Source organism: Vicia villosa, linkage group LG3 (assembly GCF_029867415.1).
Source record: "Vicia villosa cultivar HV-30 ecotype Madison, WI linkage group LG3, Vvil1.0, whole genome shotgun sequence".
NCBI classification, from domain to species: Eukaryota; Viridiplantae; Streptophyta; class Magnoliopsida; order Fabales; family Fabaceae; genus Vicia; species Vicia villosa.
The window spans coordinates 192,332,530-192,359,006 of NC_081182.1; the positions used below are offsets into that span (position 1 = coordinate 192,332,530).

The following is a 26,477-nucleotide window of genomic DNA, read 5'->3' on the forward strand; positions in this document are numbered from 1 at the left end:
GAACTAAAACTTGTTATAATATTTTTTGTTACACATGATTAATTAACTATCAACATTAAATATTTTTAAATTAAATAAAAATATACTAATAATATAAATATCAATTATTTAAAGAATTATTAACTTTTTTATTATAATAATAATAATCAAAATTTAAAATATATTGTTATCTATTATATAAGAAAATTTATTTGTTCTTAAAATGCTTAATATGCCCTTCTTGTCCAAGACCATGTCCACGTGGCTACCACTTTTCATCACTTCCTGCTTATCACGAGCTTATAGCTTATTTTACTAGCTTATAACTTATTTTTTAGACGCTATTTCAAATAGCGTTTTATCTTATGTCTTATAGCTTATTTTTTTTCTTCTTTTTTTATCTTTATTATTTTAATTAAAATCTATTTTTACCCTTATAATTTATTTTAATTTAAAATAAAATAATTATATATTAAATATCTTTTATGTGATTTCACATTTATAAGTTAATTGAACCGCTAATTTTACCAAACACTTCAATTAGCTTATAAATTATCAGTCTCAACCATCCGCTATAAGGTATAAGCCATCAGTCATCAGCCATCAGCCATAAAAGCTAACTTATTGGTCAACCGCTATTTTTACCAAACAGACCCTAAAATGAAATGAAAACAATATATATTACACTAACTTAAATTTTTTATATTAATTATCATATTTTTCAATAGTTTAATATATATCGTTCAATATATTGTAAAAAAAAATATTATTTCAATTGTTAACAATTTTTGAACAATATATCGTTCAACAACTTAAAAAAAATTTAAATTGTTTATTTGTATGAGACAAAACAAACCAACACTAAAATAATAATATTTAAATAATACTAATTATTTATTATTTTAAATAAATTTTTTCAAATTTAAAAGATAGAGAGATTTTAAAAATAAATGCAAAATAAAGAGATCGATATAAATAATAATTAATTTGCATTTAAGATCTATTCAAAAAAATTAAAATTCAATTCAAATATATATGTACAACCGATTAAGTTTTTAAATAAAAAAATAATTTAAAGTTGTTTTGAATTTTAAAAATTGAAATTTATCGATCATTTTCAAAAAATGTTTGAAAATTAAAACTAAAAAATAATTAATTATCATTATTACTATTTAATATATAAAGAATATTGTTTTTTTTTATGTTTGTGTGAGATTAAAATATCATGAATCTATCAAAATTTAAAGACCTTAAAATAAAATAAAAACTATTTAAAAAATTACTAAGATCTTCAACAATATAATGTTATCCATAAAATAAAGGTTATAACGTGACGCCAATGATGACATCGGAGAGAATGCACACGAAATTGAAGTACCGAAGTGTTTGCAAAGTAAAAAAGAGTTAAAAATCATGTTATAAATTTAATGATTATTAATTTTAATTAAAAAAAATTATATTAAAAAAACGTATATCTAATATTAAAAAAATGTACATCTGAAATGGAATATGAAGTTATTGATCAAAATATTGATTATTAACACAACATGAAGTTACTGATCTAAATATTTTTTTATTAACTATATCTTTAATTATTATTTTTCACGGATAATCAGACGTTTTTTATTAAAAAATATATTTGAAACAAATGCGTGTCTGTGTCTCGTACCAGAACTCGTGTAAATGCACGGATTTGTTACTAGTAATGATAAGAGATAGTAACGCAATAAAATACATTTTGGATAGTTACAACTACTTTTTGACTCGATTCCACTCCTAACATTAAAAAAATTAATGAGGGTTTATTCTATACCGTATGCTACACAATCTCAAATACCAACTTGTGCTTGTGTTTCTATAATTGAAAAAAAGTGAAAAGAATTTAGAGTGAATACCCATTTTAGTCCCTCGCAAAAATTACACTATCCAAATTAGTCTTTCACAATAAAAAGAATCAAATTTAATCCCTTACAAAATTTAACCGGACCATATTAGTCATTTTATTAATATTTTTTTAAACTGGTTTTTTTCCTATTTTTAAACCGTAACTAGAATGTCACGTTGTATTTTATTTTTTAAATACTAAATTAATTTTTAATCTTAATTTCATTTTTAAATAATTTTGATTTAATAAACTTAATTTCATTTTTAAACAATTCTGATTTAACAATATCCAAAAAGCCAAAATTAATTCTTATAAGGAGTCGAACTCAATTTTAAACAATATCTTAAGTCTTTGCCACTAATAATATTAAATAATTTTAAATTTAAAACAAAAACTAAAAAATTTATACCAATGAGGTCTCAAATCTGAGTCCGATAAATGATAACCACTTTACAACTATTCATATATTTATTTGTTTGTTATTTAAAATAAGTAAATGTTTGTTCTAAATTATTAACTTAAGTTTTCATTATTAAGAATATTAACAATAGAAATTGATTTGTCTAGTTGTAAAATGACTATCAAACTTGAACGGACTTGGGTTTAAGACCCCATTCGTATAAATTTTAACTTTTTTGTTTTAAATTCAGAATCATTTAATATTACTAAAAACTATAGGAGGAATTATTTGTCAAGAATGTACATTGGACTAGTGGTAAAGACTTAAGATATTTGTTAAAAGTTCTGGGTTCAATTGGGGCACTTTTAAGTGATTAAAGTGGTAAGTTTTTTTTTTTAAATGTGTGTATTCAATGCATTGGAAATTGAAATATTAACTTTTATAATGAATATTTTTTTTATTAAGTACGAGGGACTAATTTGGGTTGTCTAATTTTTGTGAGGGGTCAAAATGGGTCTTAATTTATTAACTAAAAGAAAAATGCTAACCAGTGTCTTTGGGGTACTTTTTAAGTAATTAAAGTGGTAAGTTTTTTTAAAAAAATGTGTGTATCCAATGCATTTGAAATTGAAATATTAACTTTTATAATGAATATTTTATTTATTTAGTATACTTAAAGAGTGCTCTGAGAGCACTCGTTAGCAAAATCCTTTTAAAAAAACCAAAACCGTATCAAAATACATTGTTAGTTGTCACTTTTGGTGTAGCACTATCCTTTCTGAAATTTAATATATCAAAAAAAGGTCAATGCCCTCTATAGGGTGTATTTGAATCAGCAGTAGATAAAATTGGTTTTATTATTACTGAGTTAAATTTGATTTTAATGAAATTGATTTTAATATAATTGATTTATGTTTGAATAAAGTGAATTGAAGTAAACTTCAGTATTAAAATCACATTTAAACTCATAAATTATAAATTTTTGTTTTATGTAGAATCAATTTTAAAAGCAAAATCAATTCTATTTTCAAAGAATAAACATCTCTAATATCTCAATTATATATCATTTAAAAAAAAAAGTGTCAAATAAGTGTGTACGTTTATTTTTAGTCCAATTCAACCTCAAAATTGAAAACTCAAAGAAATAGAGCACTGACCGACACATTTTATGAGTTTTGAAAAACTTTTCTACATTGTTACTTTTTCAACAACTAATTGAAGTAGTAAGTATTAAAGTTAATTGCATCTGTCATTCACTAGTCGGGGTACAACAATAGTGAGTAAAGATTCATTCTATTTCTTACACTCCATTTCTTTTTCATTATCATAGTTTTTTTTGTATATTATACGTATTTCGAAGACATGTGACACATATTTATTATTTATTTAACTTTATGCACATAAAACTATAGTAATGGAAAAGAAATAGAGGGTAAGAAATGGAGTAGATCCTTACTCAATAGTAATTTCAAGAAAGCTCAAAGAAATGTAATAGAAATCAAATCACCATGCAAGTCCTATTGAAGTAGTAATTATTAAAGTTAATTGCAATTATTAAAGTTAATTGCATTTGCCATAAAGTAGTATAATCTTTTGACTAAAGCAAGCAACGTCTAAGACTTGCTTACTTTCCTCACAATAATTCCCTACCTTGTTCATTGCATTTTATTTTGTCAAAAGGATCCAAATCCAACTATTAAGACCAGTGTTAAAATATATAAAAATAAAAAATTTATTGTAAAACTATATATATATATATATATATATATATATATATATATATATATATATATATATATATATATATATATATATATATATATAATTTCTAAGATAATTTATTTTAGAATTGATTTTTTTAATATTAATATTTTCTATAGTTATTATGAATAAAGTGATAAAATTATGTTCATAGTTTTTTATATTGTATATATTATTTACACTAATCCTATAAAAAACTCAATTTAAGCATGACAAAGAAAACAGTTTGTAATAATTAATACTGAAATATAAAATTCAATTTAAGCAAGCAAACTATGTTGTTTTGCTTACCTGCAGAATCATGGCATATCCACACCTACAATATATTGTAGCAACATTTTGGTTCCAAGGTTTCTACACTATGCTAACCAATAATCTAGCAAAAGAATAGTAAAAAGTTTAAAAACTCCTAAGGTGATAGATACATTATAAATAGATTAATCTTGCTTTTTATACTTTTTACTGGTGAAGAGATAGCTCTAAATTCCTCAACAAAACAAAAAAACTGTTCCTTTGCAAGACATCCTCATTCATAAATACTTTCTACTCATTGTGCCCCATTTTAAATATGCATGAAATTTATTGTAAAGGATCTCAGCAATTTAAAACTATTTTATATAATGGGGCACTGGTTGTTTGCAAAGAACCTTTTCTCATACAAAAAGAATAGATCAGTCTCATGTGTTAGTCCTAGCATGGAGCACTGGTTATGAGCTAAGGTTTCCTTCAAAGGAAACAACATATCTGTTTGGTTTCCTTTAAAATGTATGTAGTGATAAATACTGAAAGGATCTTAGAAGTTAGAACATTTCAATCTAAACTCCCTAAATAGAGAATGTACCTTGTGAAAATGTGATTAAATCATGGTAGAGAAACAATTTGTGATGATCATCATTAAAATAATAATAAAATTAATGTAGCCATTCACATTTATTTTCTCAAGTCTTAATGTTATGTAGACAGACACAAGACACACTACAGAAAAAGGAAACTGGAAAATTAACAATAGGAATACAAAGTCTTATATTTTGAGAATAAATACAGACTCTTATGAACACACAATAATCGAAAATAATTGAAATCCATAGTTTGATTTAATTACTCATACTTTTGAATTGATGAAAAGATTAGGAAAGTGGATGTGCTTCATTTTGATGGCAATGGTATGTCTTGGTCTGCAAGATCTTTGAGGGGCACTTCCCATACTACAAAGGGATCGGATCATATGGACTTGCCACTGATCAACATCAAATACATACAGAGTGTTATTATTGTGCCAAACAAAATTATGAAGAAAAAAATGAACTCATGAGTTGTACTTGCCTCTGGCAAACATGTCTTTTCCACCAATCAATTCAGACAATCATTTGCTGCACATAACCGTCAATCATCACTTCAGGGATGTGACTAATTGTATGCCATCGCTCTCCTCCCTCCTTTTTGTACTTCTCCGTAAGTAACGGACATTCTTCAATCATCAACTCTTTAAGAGAATTGGGTAGACTCTCCTCTGGCAAGAGCTCAAGACCAGGGCAGTTTTTAATATATATTTGTCTGAGAGATTTGAGGTGGAGAAAACCCTTGCAGTTCATTATTCTTAGCTTTGAACATTTTGACATCCAAAGATACATGAGAGATTGGGGTAGTAGATCCTCCTCTGGGAAGGATTCCACGTTTTTAAAATCATCCTTAACACTGAAAATAGTCAGAGAATTGAGTTGGAATAAACCCCACTCCTCTCTGGAAGCAATTAATTTTGGGCAATTGTGTATTTTAAGGTACCCCAAGTTGGAAGGCAAACCTCCCATAGGAAAAGGCCCCAGCCTTGGACAATTTGACAAACTAAGAGAATTAAGACTGGGGAACAAGTGTACTGAAAAAGGCAAGGAGGACTGCCATCCTTTTATTGAAAGACTATAAAGAGAATTATAACAACACAAATCCAATGAGGGACATTTTACAAAGTCCTTGAAATCCAACTTCAACATTTCCAGACTGGGACTATTGATTAAATGTTCCATGCAGAACTCAACATACTGATTTTTACAAAGGACAAACCTTTTCAAGCTGGATGACAACTTATTTATCAAAACTCGATCACATCTCGATATATCTAACTCTATGATATTATCACAATTGGGAATTGATACGTCCAACATTTCACACCATCTGATCACCAACTTCTGTAGTGAAGGAAGTTGTTGAGGCAGTGATGCCCTTTTCAATTTGGGACAATTTTCTATATAAAGCTCTTTAAGCCGGGGAAACCCTTCAATACATAGCCATTCCTCCCATTCCGACATCCAGTCAAATTCCAAAACTTCAAGGAACTTGAACGGAACATTTGTTGAGTTATTTCCAAAGATCTTTATTCCATGACAGTACTTAAGTTTAAGAGATATTAAGTTGGGTAAATCACAACCCCTTAGCCAAATTGGAAACATATTGCCATTGTAGTTGTTAATGGTGAGCCTCTTCAGATTTTTATTTGGTTGAAGGGCATCCAAGACAGACGCATTGCTTTCCACTACTGAACCATCAAATATCATATGTATTTCTTCTAAAAACTTTTTATCTTGCAAACGGGTCTTTACGGCATGTGTTGGATCAGTGACATTGTTCAATCCTGAAAGACAAAGTTCTCCTTGAAGAAGATTGAGACTTTCTAACTCCTCAATATCAGAACCACTCGGCTCTCCCACAACAAAGTTAGCCAAAGTTTGTAAATGGTTTAGTTTACTTATGTGCTTTAAAATTTCATCAAAATCTTCCAACTCAAGAAAGCACCCAATGTGGCGTGTCGTTTCAATTATATCCTGCAACTTATCATCCTCCACTTGTAAGCAAAACTTATGAGACACTGATTTTGCCAAGTCATTTACAAGATCATGCATGATAAAATAATCATCAAAATCTAGTGATCTTTGGAAAAATGAAACTGACTCGAGATCATTGAATAATTCACTACCCAACTCTTCTTTACTTTTGTCACTTTTGTAGGAATTCAGGAAACCATTTGCCATCCACATTTTGATTAACTTATTCTTGTCAAAATAATAACCCTTAGGAAATATGGAACAGTAAGCAAAACATGGCTTCAAATTGGAAGGAAGATTATGGTAACCCAGTCTCAATACTGGATTTATGCCAGTGTCTTTCTCTGATAAACCCCACATATCATTCTCCGATATTTCAATCCATTTACTTTGAAAGAATTTTGCTCTCAAGAGTTTCCCCATTGTTATCACGGCTAATGGCAACCCTCCACACTTGCCAACAATCCTCTTTCCAATTGGCTCAAATTCTGGATACTCACTCGCTTTTTTGTTGGGAAAAGCATGTCGTTCAAATAAACTCCAAGAATCACCCTCCTTCAATTTATCTAATTCAAATAACTTAGATTCCATGGCGAATGCATTCTCCTTATTTCGTGTTGTCACAATAATCTTACTTCCAGAAGATCCTTCATTAAAGAAACTTAGTAACTTCTCACAACTTTCCCAATCTAGTTTCCATATATCATCTAGAACTAGCAAACACTTCTTTCCTGTTATCTTCTGCTGCAATTGGCATTGGAGTGAATCTAGATTTTCAGTGCTTGGTGAAGAACCAAATGACTCGAGAATTGCTTTAGTGAGTCTAATAACATCAAATGATTCTGAAACATAGACCCAAGCTTTAAGATCAAAGTTCTTTTGCACCCTGGTGTCTTTGTAGACAAGCTGAGCAAGGGTGGTCTTACCCATCCCACCAAGACCAACTATGCTGATTATTGATGCTTGGTTGCTACTGCTACTACCATTTTCTAAAAGTAAGAAACTGATAATTTCCTCTTTTTCACGCTGTCTACCATATTTGCTAGATTCATCCACCAAAGACGTCGTTGGCACTCTTTCTGAAATTTCATTATGAGCAATTATTCCTACTTTCAAATCCAGAAAATCTTTTTCGTCTAAAAGAACGTTTAGCTTGTCTAGCAAATCATTGATCCTAGATTTAAATCGACCAGCTAAAAGAAAGAAATAAACCTTGATCTTAGATTTAAATCGGCCAACTAAACGAAAGCGATGAACCTTTGACTTCCGTTGTACACTTGTAGCAATCTCGTCCAACAGTTGTTCTACTTCATATACCACATGCTTTAGATTATCAAGCCAAAACCTCACCCTTTCGTCATGGTACTGCTTTGTCTCTGCATCATCCAACACTTTCTGGATTGAATTCAATTTAATTTTAAGTTTATTCACCAACCGTTTAATGAAGAGGTCTTTGTAATCTCCTGAGGCAACACTTTCAACAATGACTTGAATGACAGGTGTAAGAAATGCTCCAGCAACCATCAATCCTGCCATGACTACCTGTAAGTTGGTAATATGTTAGCTTATACACACTGTTGAATATCAATGTCAAACACTTAAAACATACATATTACATAAAGTGTAAAGTTCTAAACATATATTAAAAATGATGAATTGTTTCATTAATGGCAGATTATGCTGCTATGATAAGAACTACTCCCTCCGTTCCTTTTTAAGTGTCGTTTTAGCAAAAAGCTCTTCAACTAAGATAGTGGATTATTAGAGTTACTTTTTCTATTATACCCTTATTTATTTTTCTCTTTCCAACTAAATTCAATCATATATTCTCTTTTTCCAAAAACTAATTGAAAAATTTGAGGTGGAGTTATCGAGAAAATAAGGGTAATGACAAATTATAACATTAAATTATAAAACGACACTTAAATAGGAACAAAAAAATTCTTCTAAAATGACACTTAAAAAGGAACGGAGGGAGTATATATGAAGACTATCTTCATTGCAAACAACAAAGTCATTTGTGACTTTTATATTTCTTCATCGTTATTCTATTTTTAAAAATCAATATTTTTTTTTGAAATAAAAAAGTACAATATTAGAATTATTTAATCATGACAATTTATTACATCTAAGATTTTTGCTAATGTGATATGTACTCTTGTTTCATTGTATTTCAAATATACACTAAAGAAACTTAAATTAGTTAAAGACGAACCAGAATCCAAATTTAAATTATATTTAAAATAAAAGTTTAATGGTAGTGCACTGACAATGTAAAATATTTTATATGGTCGGTGCATCACAACCCTTAAAAATAAATATTTTATATTTAATTTAAAGAAAAAGTCAATTTTTTATAAAATTTAACAATTTAAATTTTACTGACAATGTAAAACTGCTTTACAGTATTGTCGGTGTATTTTCATCAAATCCTTAAAAAAATCTACAAATTTAGATTTTAAAACTTAATTTTCTCTTAAAATGTGGTAGGTCAAAAGAAATAATTAAAAAAAAGTCAAACACCTTGACTTTGTAGGTCGTGCAAGATGTAAGATAGTAACATATTGTGAATTTTTTTTTTGAATAACAAGTTTTTTTAAAAAAATTTAAAAAATAACAAACTTTTCAAAAAAATTACAAAAATGGCAATTTTTTGCTATTTACACCACGTTGTCGCCAGGGGGGGTGGCGACAACACCTGATTTTAGAAGGAATTCGCCAGGCCCACTAGCGACTACTCTTTGGGCTGATTGTTGTCGCCACCCCCCCCCCCCCCGCGACAACGTGGTGTAAATAGCAAAAAATTGCCATTTTTGTAATTTTTTTGAAAAGTTTGTTATTTTTGAGATTTTTTTAAAAAAATTTGTTATTCAAAAAAAAAATTCACATATTGTTGTATGAAATGATAATTATTTAACGAATAATTAAAATATATTGATGTTGTTATAAAATAAGTAAAATGTTTTGTTAAAAAACTAGTAAAAAGCTTAATAAATAATCAGGAAAATTTTATATTTAATAATTTTAAAAATTAGAGCATCTAAAATTGCATTTGAGTATATAGTTGAAAAGGAAACACATTATTATATTTAAATAAAAAATATTTAATAATTATTCTACTAATTTGAATTTAAATTTCAAACATTTATAAAAAAAATGAAATTATCTAAAATATGATAATTATTAAACAAAATATAAAAACCTAAATAAATATTTGATTTTTATTCTTTAGTGGTCTTTTTTAATTGGATTAATTACATTTTGATTCCCTATTTTAGCCAATTTACAACATTAATCCTCTTCAAGTATAAACAATTTTGGTATTTTTTTTAATATATTTTTGCACTAAAAATTAATGATGTTTATATTTTTTTAAAAATCGTATTATTTGTGAAATATGGTAATTCATCGTATATGAACATTTTATAAAAGTTTATAGATAAAACCAATAGAAACTAAGAAAAAAACCGATAGAATTTAGTTTCTTAAATAACCAATAGAATTTGTTATCCTAAAAAATTAAGAAAAAAAGTGAAAGTTTTATCTTTTTTATATGATATTATGATTTGGTTTGGGTACAATTCATATTTCATATTCTGTGTTAGTTGAAAAAACTCATAAGTCTCACATTGGTTAAATTTAAAATTTTGACAACTTTACTTTATTATATATGGAAATCAATTGTTTCATTCTAAAAAACACTAAAAAATTTGTCTTGAGTTTTTCCTTCATCACTTTTATAACTCTGCGTACAATATATAATCATGGACAGTGTCACAAAACGTCTTAAAGAGAGCGAACTAGTCTGCGACTCGATCAGATAATTTATTCGGTGACAAAATTACAAACAACACTATAATACTCCGAATAATATCACTACTTATAATGTGTTTCTCACTATGAAGCAGGTCTATAAGCTTTTGGAAAATCTTTCCTTGAAATTCTAGTATCCCTCCCGCTAGATCTCTTATGGTTTAGAGATATATGCACAATAATATAAAAACTTAATTACAATTTTAATCCTCCTATTATATATAATTTAAGAAATTGATCCTCTGTTTTAAATTAAACAGTTTTGATCCTTAAATTTAAAAATGTTTATAAGTTATTTGTGAAATTTATTAAAATTTATTGTGAATTTTATATATAAAAATATAAATTAAAAAAACCTTCATCTCATTAACAAACTGATATTCTCAATAAAAGGTAAGTTAAGAGTGAATGTGAAAATTTGAGTAAGACTTTTGAAATTAAAAATAACACAAAACGTGTCTAAAGAAACCAAAAATAAAGCAATAAAAATCAATTAATTTATATTCAGATTTGATTGTAGATCTAAATAAGTAGAAAAAGAAATATATTTACCAAGAGAAAAATATATTACCAGTAAGTGTGTTGTGAATAAACAAGCTGAGATTAGAATCTTCCAATGAAAAAGAACCTGTGAGAGTAAATTTCAGAAAATTATAGGCAACAAAAAAAATAACTAGTACAAAATAACACAATGATAGAATTTACAAACATAGAGATGCGAGCAAGGATAGCTAAATTGGAGGCTGAGATGATCGGAAACGCCTTCTCCCTGCAAGAGAAGAGGAGGACGGCGGAGTATATATTCCCTCTGTCCTATAATGAGTTATCTATTTAGAATGAATGACTCATTCAATTTTTAATACACTTTTCCAATTCTACCCCCTAATTAATAAAACTTTCATCATTCTCAATACATAATAAGGGTACAACATTAAAAATATTATTGTCTCTCTTACTTTTAACCACTTTTTTAATTTGTGTAAAATGATGGGCTGAGTCACTCATTGTGGGACGGAGGGAGTAGTTTTTATGATAATTTTTTTAGATTTGATCTTTTAATATATATTTTTAAGATATAATTAATTTTTTAAGTTATTATGAAAAAGGTGATAAAATTATGTTCATAGTTTTTTTTTTGGCTTATAGGGTGAGGATTCAATTAAGTTTCTCATCTATGTATTATTTAATTAAACCCTTAAGTTATGTTTGGGAGTTTGGAGTGGAGGGGGAAGACTTTTAAAAACGAATTTTTAAAAAAATATAGAAAATATTTGACATTTTTTTAAAAAATGATTTTGTATAGAATGATAAAAGAGTGTAGATCATTACTTTTGTTATGGTCGGGAGGACCAGAACGAGAGAGGGCCACGAAAGTCTTGCACATTGTTGATGATGGAGAGGAGGGGGTGTACCTGCAAGGTACTCCGACAATCAAGTCAGTACGGGCACAGATACGAGTGAGTGTTTAGATTTATGTGAAATGTGTTACCTGACTCTCTCAAGGGAGAGAGTTTATATTATACTCCCAGCGCATGGCTATTGGTCGGTATTTTTGACTGGATCGTGGATAGAGGCCCAAAATATGTGACTGCCAGAATTCAAGAGTAAGCTTAAGAATTCTGGGAGGCTGCCCGAAACTATCTGTTGGGCGAACAGAAATGCGATTTGCCGCTGCTGCTACATTGACTTCTATTTGGGTTATCTTTTTTACTCCAACACTCCTGTCCACGAAAATCAAACTAGAAAAACTCGATTTAGGTTTCACCAGCTATCAGCCAAATCTAGTAGCAAGACAATTTGGTTTCATCCAAATGGCACCTGTAACATCCCATATTTTCCGTTTATTAATTTAATTTGGATTTAAATTAAATAGTTGGAATTTTAGTATTTTAAATTGGATTTAGCTGGAAAATGATGGAATAAGAGCTATTGGGCTTATGGTGTGATGTTAGTAAAAGAGGGGTGCTATTGGTTAGGCCTTTTGCTAAGTTGTATTCATTTTTATTTTATTTTTCATAAAATAAGAAAAGAGCCATTTGGGGAGAAAGAAGAAGAACACGTGAAAAGAGCAAGAGAAGAGAAAGAGGCAAAAACCTGAAACCGGAAGAAGAGCATTCAAGAAATTCATCGAGGTAAGGGGGACTCTTCCTTTTAGTATCTCTTATGTGGTCTTAGGTAATAGGTAGATTGATGTATGGTTTGATTCAATTAGATATTGGGATTTTTAGGTTAGGGTGTTATATTTTGGATTGATTTGATTAAAATTGTGTGAACTATTTGGTTAATAATGAGTTTAAATGAAGTTTTGTGGTGTATGATTGAATGTATGATGTTTGTATGCCTGCATATGATGTTTGGAATCGTTTTTGGGTGAAAAGGGTGTGAAATCGCAGGTCTGCGACAGACCTGAGAATTGGTAAAATCACAGATCCGCTGAGCGGAGGACCCGACCTGGTTAGTTTCTGTCTAACGTTGCTAGAGGTCCGCTGAGCAGAGGTCTGAAGGAATTCGCTCCTGCCTTGTGTCTCTAAGCGAACCTTGCTGTGCGGGAATTTTTCTAAAACTTTTAAATGGCGTATCTTTTGATCCGTGAATCCTTTCTTAGTGCCGTTTTGGGTCTTGTGCAAGTAATTAAATGTTTTAAATGATGAATGATGAATATGGGAAGTGTCCGACTTTATTTCTTTAAAACTTGATTTAATTACTTGATGAGAATTGAACATTGTGTGCATATGAGATAGGTGTGACAATGTATTCGATGTAATGATGAATTGGTTGTGATTACTATTATGATTGTGATGAATGCATGACTATTTGAATGATGTTGAAAACATGTACATACTTATTCGGTGATGTCGTGTTGAGATGAGTTGTTCATCGTGATTCGGTGATGTTTTTAAGTATGTTATGTGTGTTTCATTCATTCATATGCATTTGATGATGGATCCCGGTGATGTTTGGATCGATGGTGGACATATTTCCCATTGTGCGGAAATTATGTCGGTGGGCCGTATCTCGATGAGGCGTGGATCGGTAAGCTGGATTGATTCCACGGTTTATTGGTACCACATGCATAGTGTCAGTTGTGTCATATGCATTTTGTCATAACATGATTGTATGGATTTCTGTGTTATGTGTTGTAGTCTATTATTGTGTGAATTGATGAATAATAGATGTGAATCTGAATATGTATAATTGGGTGAACGGTATATTATGATGCTTGTTGCTTATGAATTGCATAATATTTACTAACTGCGAATGAGACTCACCCTTACATGTTGTCATTTTCAGATTGAGGAGTAGCGGCATTAGTGCTTGGTGAGGATGACTCGTAGAGTTTATCCGTTTATGTTGGGTCGTGTCGGCCATGCTCTGGTCTTGTAACACTGAGGAACGATAATTTTAGAGTTTTATGAGATTACTCTACTTTATTCGGTGTTGGATTATATTTCCATTTGGTTGTATTTGATGATGTTTCTCATTCCGCTGTGATAAACATGATTATATTTTGGTGAATCGTTTCCTAATGAAGCATGACTTGACCATGATTGATTTATTTATTTTAAATAATTGTGCCACCCTTGTGCTTATGTTTTTACTCTAATATATTTATTTAAATTGTCGCGGGGTTTAGAAGGATGCTACAATACCAACGTCTCTCTACACATGGGTAGACGATATTTGATGGGCAAAGCGTAAAATCACTCCACAACAATATCGAGACTGCTTAAAGTTTCAAGGTAATCAATTCCTTGAGTTGCCAACATTTAAATTCCATCAACCTTTTTACTCAACAAAAGAACATGAGGATTGGTGGTCAAAGTATCTCCAAGGCACTTTTCCGAACCAGTCTTCCTTGAATGGTTGACAAGTGCCATTTCGACCTTGCAAGAATCCTTTCCAGCCAAAGTAGGTATATATATGTACTAATTTATCTCGACTGTGTATCTAAACTCTCTTATTTACTTTCTCGCAACCAAAGCTCAAGAAGAGAAAATTAAAGGTGCGACTATTGCCACTGACGGCCAAGAAAAAAAACCCTAAAAAGTAAGTTTTTACCTGTACATTTAGTTTTCCTCTTATTAAATTCAACACAGCCTTAAATCTGATTTTCCTCCAAAGTCAAATGAGGGATCAAGATTCTCCCGCGGCTTCCATAAAACCCAAGAAGAAGAAAGTCTTAAAAACAGAACAACTAATTATCTTTTATTTCCTTTAGCCCCTGGTTTCGACATTCTCACAACTAATTATCCTTTTTCCTTTCCTTAAGATACATAAAACCAACCCGAGGACCAAATCGAGGATGAAAATTCTGACATCTGCCAAAAGACTCAAATCTTTTCGAAATCGAGAGCTCGACCAAGGTAGGAGCTAATCGAAAGAACAAACAAACTGATGAAAATGCTGGCAATCCTAAAGAGGACACTCCTGAACCTCATACTGATGGTTGTCAACTAATTCCCCAACGGGACAATGATTTTGAATATACCATGTATTGATGTACTTTACATGAAGATGTCAAATTAGTGATATGGAGAAACACTTGCAATGTTTATGAATCATGCATGTAAAAGAAAAATCATATGCACTCATGCCACCTTACATTAACAATAGGTTAATTTATTTTAAAAGAACAATTACTCACCATTTTTATCTAAGCAAGAATTATTGTTAGTTTGTTACTTCTTTGAAAAGAAAATCTTTGGTTTATGTTATCTTAAATACTGAGTTTGATGATTTAACTCAAATTTATGTGAGGTTATTGTGGCTATAGTTATAGCTTCCAAAATCTTCTTGATTCAGTTTAGTTCAAATTGCTTCATGCTAAGGAGTACCTAAGTTTTTTTTTTTTTTTGACAAACACTAAGTAGTACCTAAGTTAATTTTTCTAGGGATTTAAAATGCTGGGTCTGTTTTGAATTAGAAGTTTTTTGTATTTATTTTTGTTTTGGTTCTAAATTGAGTTACAAAATTGATTACATTATTATTTCTAGTGTTTGGCTCTTATGCTTACTATTTTGATTTTACCCGCCAAAGAAGACCTTAAACAGGGCTTTTTTTGGCTTTAGACAGCGCTGTCTATTCCAGCGCTGTCTATTACAGCGCTGCTGTAAGTAAAGACAACGCTTTTTTTTAAGGTAAAAGCGCTGCTAAATACCCCCTTAAGCACCACTTTAACTTTGAAAGCGCTGCTAAAGGCCTCCTTTAGCCAGCCCTTTTTTTTGAAAGCGCTGCTAAAGGTCCCCTTTAGCCAGCACTTTTACTATGAAAACGCTTCTAAAGGACCCCCTTAGGCAACGCTTTTACTTTGAAAGCGCTGCTAAAGGTCCTCTTTAGCCCGCGCTTTCACTTTTAAAGCGCTGCTAAGTGACCCCTTTAGCCAGCGCTTTTCTGAAACAAAATTTAAAAAATGCCTCTTTACGCAGCGCTTTTACTATAAAAACGCTGTCTAAAGCCCCCTTTAGGCAGGGCTTTTTCAAAGCGATGTCTAATGTCCACAAAAAAATTTTATATAATATTTTTCAAAAAAAAAAACGCTTTTTGAAATATACAATTTTATATGCACAAATTTAACCATATTGGCACTGGGTTTTCACCATATTTTGCACCTGTATATACCATTACAAATTTCACCAAATTTTCACAAATTGGAGCTTCAATCCAATTAAAAACAATACCAAAATATACCATATACATTTACACCAATGTACTTATATAAACTATTACTCTTGTACATATATATACTTTTACAATAAAAAACAACACCAAAAGATATGCCACATTTTGTTTCCACCATTATATACCCTTACAAAATCTATTCATCTCTATCTTCTACATCTGCACATATAAAAAACTCCCAAAGCAATTTTTATTTTGTTTTTAATACTTCTATTTTAGACAAATATGTATATAGTTTTAAAATATACTTCTATTTTAACTTTTGAAACTAACATTAGTCTTTTTACTTAACTAATTTTCTAAACATTCCAATTAACCCTAACCGACTTATTAACAAATTTTTTACTAACACCAATTCCCAATTAGCAGAATTTCAACTTCTCTAACCACCTTCATTCAATCTCCCTAGTGAACATATTAACTACCATTCTAACTGTGACTTCTAATAGAAAACTTACAAGCAGACTGGCCTTAGTTATATGACTCAACAGCTATTCAGTCCAAACCAACGCGTATTTGATCGAGCTAACGTCTATTGGAATTCTGCAATAAAAAGGAAAAGCATTCAAAGTTCAAGTCATGCAATCCACCAACTTGCACAACAGAGAAGAACTTGCACCAAGCATACATTTCAAGCTTCAATATTAAGTCTTTCCATGTTTCAGGCAGCTTCACCTTCAATTCCGAGCAACCACCACCACCAAGAAAGCTATAACAATGTACATTTATTAACGAATCATATTTGGTCCATATTAAAACCATTACATTCAATTCCAGTTCACAAAATAATACAAATCTTCAAGCCATTTCCAATGAACTTAAGCCACATATAACTTCAAGCAAGGTACAATTCATATTAATGGAATAGATGTACGCAAAGATATCTTTCATCTGAAACATTCAAACTTAAAGCGGTCAACTATATGTAGCAGACTGATGGAGCGATGACCATTATATCAGTGACAACAGCTCAAATCAAAACATTCACATAATCACATCCCCTTTTCTAAGACATCCTCAACCACTCTCGACCAAAACAAAAATACAGAAACATGAAAGTTCGAAACAAGTCACATAAATATTGAATCATTTGAAGTTTATTCTTAAATCAGATACCAACTATACAAAGTGTTGTTTAATAAATGTCATAAAATTCAGACCAATGTAGAAAACCAAATAGAATTGAATGAAAAGGCCCATTACTCCCTTATATGGAGCTTCAAATTTAAAGTAATCAACTATATGCAGCATAATGCTGAGTGATGACCACTATTTCAGTGACAGCAGCTCAAATTAAACATTCACATAATTACATCCGCTTTTCCTAAGATATAGCTTGATACATTCATTAAACCCTGTACCAGAGGTTAGATAAGCGAGCAAAGGCACCGTGCGCCCTTGTTACAATTGCTTTCGACCAATCCGGATTATGAACATATCAGTACATAGTCCCCACTCATGAGACAACCGAACTTATCAAACCCTTTATAAAACATACTCATACAAATAGAATACCTAAATCATATATATAAACCATACAATCCATACATTCATATTTCATTCAAAATCAATTCAAAAGCCAAGCAAAGCTGACATGAAACCAAGTCTCACTAACAGTTTGATAACCAACTTGTTTTCATACTTAACCTCCAACTTAATGTCTAACAGTGATTAACTGCTAACAAATTTCAAAAACAAAATTTTCTAGTCCTAACTAACTCTTAAACAACTCCAACTAACTAAGCTACTAACAGTTTTGAAATACTAGCAGCTAAGCCAGGTACCGGGCCAAATTCAAGATAAAAACCTGCGACAAATTTGCTCATTCACATTAAACACTTAAGGAAGACTCAGTAGAACCATACCATATCCAAAACAATGATATTCATTCATCATACGAGACACGACATACGATTACGGGAATTCCGTTCAGAAGCTCTCGCCTACAAACAACAGAAAAAGAAATAGAATCGAAACAGTTCAACACCCCTAACAAGTTCTAGCATACAGCCCTGTACAGAACCAACATCAAAAACTTAGTTTATTTAACACTTCAACACAAATTCAGAGAAAACATAAGCAATTGAAAAGTGAACTACTAACAGTCTTGCACTAATTTTCTAACATACTAACATTTTTAACTGGCTATTAACTAACATTCATAACAATTCTTTCTTTGTTAAGTGTAACACCCAAATTCTACCCGGTAAATATAATGAAAAATCAGAGTATTTTTAAAATTTCATACTGCACATGGGATGTCACATTTCAACATTAAAAATACAACCAAATCAGATACATAACACTTTTAATTTTGGAGGATCACACTTTCAACAATCCAACTTAATCCAATTTAAACGAAATATTCCAATAAATAAATTATTCTCCTGACTATACGACTAAAATTCGACTTTAACTTAATAAATCCAAATACGCCTCTTAAAATAATACCGACAATCCAAATTCGACTAAATCGAATATTTAAATCCTTTAATAATTTAATTAACCAATTTAATTAAATTCAGGGCGTTACAACTCTCCCCCACTTAGGTTATTTTCGTCCTCGAAAATTCACCCAACACAACCATCCTTAACATCGCGTCCTCATCCAACTTTCTCCAGATGCTCCACTTGATTAACCACCAAAATCTTGAATCCATGTCAACAAAATCCAACCATACTTGCACTGACTCCTTAAGGAGTACATAGCACCAACGACTTACAAACGAAACATATCTGAGAAGCACAACTTCTCCCCCACTTAGTTTCACACCAACTTCTGCAACAAATAGATAGAAAGACAACAAGTACCAATAGTGTTGTACACACTAGTCGCGTACTAAGGGATAAACAACAATTAGGCAACTCTGGCCGGGCGGACCGACCTGCTCTGATACCACTAATGTAACACCCAAATTCTACCCGGAAAATATAACAAAATATTAGAATATTTTTAAAATTTCATACTGCACATGGGATGTCACATTTCAACATTAACAACACAACCAGATCAGATACATAACACTTTTAATTTTGGAGGATCACCTAACAACTTACAACAGCTTTCAAACAAAATATCCTTTTTATTACTAAGCAACGGAATTCATTGTTATACAACTTAAAATAACTGATCATCTCCATCCACTTAAACAACTTGAAACATCATGGTACTTTTAATATTATTCAACTTAAAAATACAACAGTAATAACAACAACTAAAACGACATAGACCAAACATTTCCCCCCGAGTGCTACGTATTAGATCAAGATCCTCTTGACTTATCAAAAGGAAACTTAACGACTTCATAAAAATACTTCGAAATTCACAGCTAGACTTGAGTACCTGTCAATTTCTCATGGTAGGGGAAACATAAGAAGAAGGGGTGAGATATCGAAAAATATAAACAAAAGTATGATAATCAATATATTATATAAGAATCATACAATTATCCACCGCTTCACAAGGACAACAAAATAACAACTGAATAGTTACATCAACTTAGTAACGGCAACAAGCAATAACTTGATAATCACAATAACAACAAAATTAATAACAACAACTGATTTCAATCAACAGTGCGATAACAACAACAACTACACATATACAACTTGAATGCGACTCAACTGTGCATATGCATGTGGTACCATTGGAGCAGAACTCCCAACTTAAAACATGCCAGGTTATCGAGGCGTCAACAAGGCATAAACCTTCAACTTAATTTTGCTAGTCGAGGCCAACATGGTGAGCATTAGCTCCAACTTAAAAATTGTCAATCCAGGCCAACTTAGTATGCAAATTCAATGAATACAACAATCATAACAACAACAACAATCAACATCACTACACAACAACTAATCAACACTGTACCAATAAAAGGGTACTTAACATCGCTTCAACACTGGCCAGAGACCTACAACTTAATCAACAACAACACAACAACTACTACATAACAACAACATCTCCATGCAATTCAACAACAATTCATTGCAACGACATATTCACCATATATTCGCTAGGATTCACGCCATAAGGCTACCCACAGAAACAATCAACACAAACAACACAACATGGGTCATAAGACCTATAATCAACAATGTCCATAAACCGGACGAATCATCTTACCCAGTTGTACCTGCAAGTCAGTAAATTCCACATAATTTCAACAAAGCAACACAACCACAATCATCTACTAATTAATCTTTGTTACCCCGTCAGCTTTGACTAAATTCCGGACAACTAAGTATATCGCATAATTCGGCTAATTCGACCAAACGGGATTGTTATCAACTTCAGTTATTACTAATATTAATTTTTGTTCTGCTAAGAATTAGCTTACTGATACAATATTATTTGCTACCAATTTTCCAAGCCAGTTAACAACTCTCCTACTTCTGTTAATTATATCTACTAGAACATACGAACCTCCCCGACAAATTTCATGTAATTCTAGTTAATTAATTACACTGCTTAATTTCCTATTTGACTAAAATTGGCACTGTTTTACCATTCTTCTATCTCTACTAGTTTATACTGTAAATTTATTCCTACTGATATATTACCCTGTTACAACCAAGGTTTCTGTCTATCATTAATTGCCATCCCCTATTCCAATTACTACCTGTTATCAAAATACCAGTTAAGCTAGTTTTCTATGTCCTTCTAAAATACACTATGTTCTGATTCTATTAATCTAGTGACTCATATTATAAAAGTATTATTATATATGTATTATGTTTCCATATACTAGACTAATGGACAAGGTACCTAAAAGTATAGTATCACATTTCAATCTATGATGCAAACACCCAGATCACGTGCCAGCAACCCAAAATCACCAAGTGGCCCCCACCAATCCAAGGGGACGGTCGTCCCACCCCTCCCCCCCAAAACAACAAGGCGGGCGCCCCATATCCCATCACCACCAGGGACGAACGTCCCACCTTATTAGGCCACAAGGGACGGACGTCCCACTCATCAGGAGGTTCCATCCCTTCAACTCCTTTGTATCCTTCCCAAAACCTTTCGTACTAATTTCCAGTCTCGATCAAACCTCTTACTTCACATTCGATGCAAAAAATTTCTAACGTCAGCGACTCAATAATCTAAGGTATAACCAGCCACACTTATCCGTAACAGTAACAACACCAATTCATCAACACAATTTCATCAATAACGGGTTAAATCTTTTTATCAAAATTCACCCGTAGAATTCAAAGCAGCATGGTAGAAAATTATTCAGAGTCTAACCCTACATATCAACTATCATATACCCGGTTATAAGAATCGAACCCCACCCTTACCTTGGATTGGAGATCGCCTCTAATATCCGATCGAGTGCAAGCCTTTGCCCTCTTTGCCTTTTCCCAGCAATCCTTGATCGATTCCTCTTCTGCTCAAAACCTCGTTCCTCTTTGTTGGCAACTTCGTTTCACGATCTGTTTCCAATGACTTCCAAAACCCTTATTTCTTTGTGTTCAGCAAAACCTAATATTTTTCCTTTTAATCCAATAAATTAAATAATAATAATATAATTACTATTATTTCTAATTGATTCATTGGGCTTACTATACATACCCTCATATTGTTGTTCACTACTCAACAATCCAACTTAATCTAATTAAAATAAAATATTCCAATGAATAAAAAATATTATTCTTAATATTATTTTTTCGACTATCAGACTAAAATCCGACTTTAACTTAATAAATCCAAATACGCCTCTTAAAATAATACCAACAATCCAAATTCGACTAAATCCAATATTTAAATCCTTTAATAATTTAATTAACCAATTTAATTAAATTAAGGGTGCTACATTAAACACTTATGCTATGAGCTTGTATTGAAATTCTATAAACAATGCCAAAGTAAATTCACACCTCTAATGTCGAAGAAGAACGATATAAACCTAAAATGAAAGCGATTTGTTTTTAGAGAAGAAGAAAATCACAATTGTGGCTTAGATTAGGGTTTTTCGAATTCGCTGAAGGGATTTTCGTGAGAGAAGAAATGGGAAATCTGCAACTGTGGGTTCAATTAGGGTTCTTCTAATTCAGAAGGTTTGTTCGTGGATAGAGATAGTTTGTTCGTGGATTCAGTAGATTTTTGGTTTGGGAGAAGAAGAAGAACGATAGGGTTTTTCGTTTGGGAGAATAGAAAGAACGATAGGGTTTTTCGTTTGTGAGAATCTATTTTTTAATTTCAATTTTAATCCGCCTAAGGTAGCGCTTTTCAGAAAGCGCTTTCTAATTTGGTCCTTTACCAGCGCTTTTTAAAAAGCGCTTTCTGAAGCAACACTTTTAGCAGCGTTTTTCAGAAGCGTTGTCTAAGGTAGGCCTTTTAGCAGTGCTTTTATTCATTTTCATATACAGTTTTCGTGTTTTATTTTTTATTTTACTTATAGCAGCGCTTTTGTATAAAAGCGCTGTCTAAAAGTCTTTTTGACGTATTGTTAGAGTTCTACATACTATTTAGGGTTAAATATACAAAAAAACCCCTGTAATATAGGCGAAATTCGCTTTTTCCCCCTGTAAATTTTTTTTTCAAACACCCCCTTGAAATATAAAATTACTATATCTTTTTCCCCCTAAGTGTAAAATTTACCCCCCTGTAATATTTTTTTGTTTGATTTTCCCCCCTAGATTTGGTGTTTAAATTGCACGCTTAGGGGGTAATTGAAACAAAAAAATATTACAGGGGAGAAACTAAAAAAAATATTACGAGGGGGTAAAGCGAATTTCGCCTATATTACAGGGGTGAAAAGTAGTATTAACCCTACTATTTATAAACACGGATTGATAGCAAATACTTTGCAATTATTTTTGTTTAAAGTTCATAGGTCAAAAAAAGCCCACAGGTTTGAATAGTTCTTTATACCATTGTCTTGATTAGTTTCTCTATTAATTGTTTAAATTGGTTTCTCTATTGTTTGGTGAGTTCAATCATCTTTTCTCTTGTTGCTTTTTACAAGGACTTGTTGGGTTTCACTTATTTTAGTCTTATTACATGAATTCTACAAAAGTCATTTACACCTTGAATTTGATATTTAGGTTGTGAGCTTTCTAGATAAGCATGATGTTGGCTGAAGTTGACAGCAAAGACTGGATTGCATGCAGTACAAAAGGTATAACAATTGTTATGGAAAGTAATGAGGGGTTTAGGCTAAGAGTTGTTTAGTTGAGAAGAGTAGAAAATGGAGATATGCATATGTTAAAATTAAGATATATTTTTGTATTTTCTGAAACTACATTCGTTGTAATATATCCTTTTCTTTTGAATAAATTAAAGATTTTGATTAGGTTTTAATTTTTTTCAAAATGAGAATTGTGGCAGTTCAAAATCCCACTACTTTCAATAAGAAACTTTCATTTTTACCTTTGTTTAAAACGGCAGTTAGCACGACGTTTAATTACAAAGCGCCACTAGTTTTCTAGTGGCACAAAACTTAAATGTTTTATAAAACACCTTTTTGTAACCCCATAATCGGCCTAATTTAACTGCCGTAATTATCACGATTTATTTTGTAGTGGTGGTGACTTACGATAGGGTTCAAAGTTAGAATTAAATGTTATTTTTATGAATGGTGTAAATATTCTATTGATTTTCTCATATAGAGATGTTATAAGTTGATTTTCAAAATCACACATATATAAAGGGTAATTTATTATTTTTATCAGTCCAAAACAACTACTCCCTCCGTCCCAAAATATAAGAGAAAATCATTTTTTAGATTCATTGAATAAATAATGTATCTGGTCTATATATAAACCAGATACATTAATTATTCAATGAATCTAAAAAGTGATTTTCTCTTATAATTTGGGACAGAGGGAGTATCTCTTAAGTAAAAAATCTATATTAATGAATTAATTTTCGTTTGTGAAACAATAACATTCTACTTACACACCAATACATAAAAAGCGACTGTAAAAAAGTATTTTTCTATTTATTAATACTTTTTTTTCTAATTTGTGTAAAATTTTAAAATAAAGATTGTGATTCAATACTTTTTGGCTTTAATATTGTTGGTAATTTAAATAAGAGAAAATGGATGATACAATGAGAGAGTAAATTATCTTTATACAATCAATCAATGACAATCATGTATATGTCAAGTCAGACGATAAATTTTAAATTATTTATATGACAGTGCACTACTACTAAACTCTTTAAATAAATCGATAATTAAATTAAGAATTAAAAAAATATGTTTACATTTGCCATCAATGCTTTTTTTTTAAAAGCAAATGAAATATGAAATCGCACTAGGGGTGCAACCCTTACACCGGATTACAAGTTCGAAAAACAACCTAGCGGTAACTTGTATCACTCATAAAAACTAGAAAAAGAAGAGGTCAAACTTATTCTAGCTAACCAACTCCAAGAGAAAAACATAACATTATAAACCACCAATTCAAAACTAAAAGGAGCTTGCTCTATTAATTTGGAAAAAGTGTTTTTTATTTTAAAAGGAAAAAAATATAATGACAGTTAGCAAGATCTGTAATTCATGAGAGAGGTTATTTGTTATTCTTGTAAACTTGTAATCTTGTTTTAAGAGAAAGTGAAAGAATAGTAGTTATAACCAATTCTTGTGTTCTTCTTCTCCTCCCTAGTTCCCTATTATACTTTGTTATTGGTATCGTTTTTCACAACATTGTGAATAACGACATCGGTATCAGCAACTGCTGATACAGTTTTGTCGCGGCCGTAAACCATGGAGGCTTATACACTAGATTCCACTTGCAAATTCTCTCATCATTTGAAGGCTTATACACAATGTCATTGACACATGTGTTAATCCAAGTAAGAGAAGAGTGACCTAGGTTTCTAGCTTCTCTCTATGCATTCAAGGCTTTGAAAAACATAAGAATTACATGCTTAACATCGACTTGGCGAAAGACTTTCTTTGAACGGCAACCTAGAGCGAATTTAATTGAATCAGTGAAATATGAAAATGTGGTTATAGTAGCATGCTGTGAAGTTCCTATTCTATTTAAACACACATATCAGATGTAGCAGCATGTTGTTGGTGTTTAACCTTGATCTTTTGTTGTGCACTTGTAGAAATCTCATCTAATAGTTGTTCTACTTCATATACCTAATGCTTTAGATTATCAAGCCAAATCATCACCTTTTCCTCCTGGTACTGCTTTGTCTCTGCATCATCCAATTCCTTATTGATAGAATTCAATTTGATTTCAAGTTTTTTCACCAACCGATTATTCAAGAGGTTTTTGAAGTATTTTGAGGCAAAATTTTCAACAATAACTTGAATGACAGGTGTAAGAAATGCTCTTGCATCACTATTCTACTTTAGAGAGTCGAGACTGAGAACAACATTATAGAGATTATGGATGTTGTTGCATTAGACTTTCTTGGTCTTTTCCCCAACACCATAGCAAGTAGTCTTGTTATTGACCTTGAAACTGATGGCACCAACACCAGAGTTATCTCACATGAGTGTTGGTAAGTAAATAACGTGTGAACCTGGCCGTCTGGTGATGAGAAGGACTGTGATGATCCCGAAGACTGAAGAATTTGGTAACAAAACCTCATGTGCGTGGCCTCATAAGCCAGGGTGTTTCCTGCACGAGGAAGTGCGTGCGGCGATATATGAAGATGAGACTTCGTCAAAGGGTTCAGGGAGAGTGATAAACCAAGTGGTGGAGGCATACCAGTGAGAGAACACATGGTGGCAGAAAACATTGTCACTCAATGGCCGCAGGTACTGCGAGAGGCAATGCTACTAAAGCTATATACATTATTAACGTATACTACTGCACAAATCATGATGGATGCCTAAGTGAGAGATAATAGAAATTGATTATTGTATTTGAGTAACTTGAAATTCTTAATTAAATTACAATGAATGATCACAGCACTGCATATAGGCTGAGTCACAAACTAAATTTACAGTTATCAAGTTACAGGTGTAACCATGTTAACCAAAATCATGATGGAAGTGTCACTGTACCAACAAAGCAGTAACTGACTAGTTTTAGTTGTTTACAAAGTATCTTTTCACAAACAAAGAAGAGATCAAGTTTCATGTGTTAGTCCTAACATGGAGCACTATCAGTACAAATTCTGCCATTTCAATGCTTTTGATTATCATACCATCCTAACATGAAATTTATTGAA

At 31.3% G+C, this 26,477-nt stretch overlaps 1 protein-coding gene across 1 annotated transcript; it reads right to left on the reverse strand.

The window, feature by feature from the left end:
• Nucleotides 1-5,146: 5,146 nt before the first annotated feature.
• LOC131659620 (putative disease resistance RPP13-like protein 1) lies at nucleotides 5,147-8,381 on the reverse strand. The gene has a single exon (XM_058928787.1). The coding sequence runs from the start codon at nucleotides 8,375-8,377 to the stop codon at nucleotides 5,381-5,383; it is 2,997 nt and encodes a 998-aa protein (XP_058784770.1). The 5' UTR covers nucleotides 8,378-8,381; the 3' UTR covers nucleotides 5,147-5,380.
• Between the last annotated feature and the right edge of the window lie 18,096 nt (nucleotides 8,382-26,477).

What these genes read in the sequence shown, in the direction of transcription:
- LOC131659620 (XM_058928787.1), bottom strand. Translation starts at nt 8,377, where the DNA reads ATGGCAGGATTGATGGTTGCTGGAGCATTTCTTACACCTGTCATTCAA.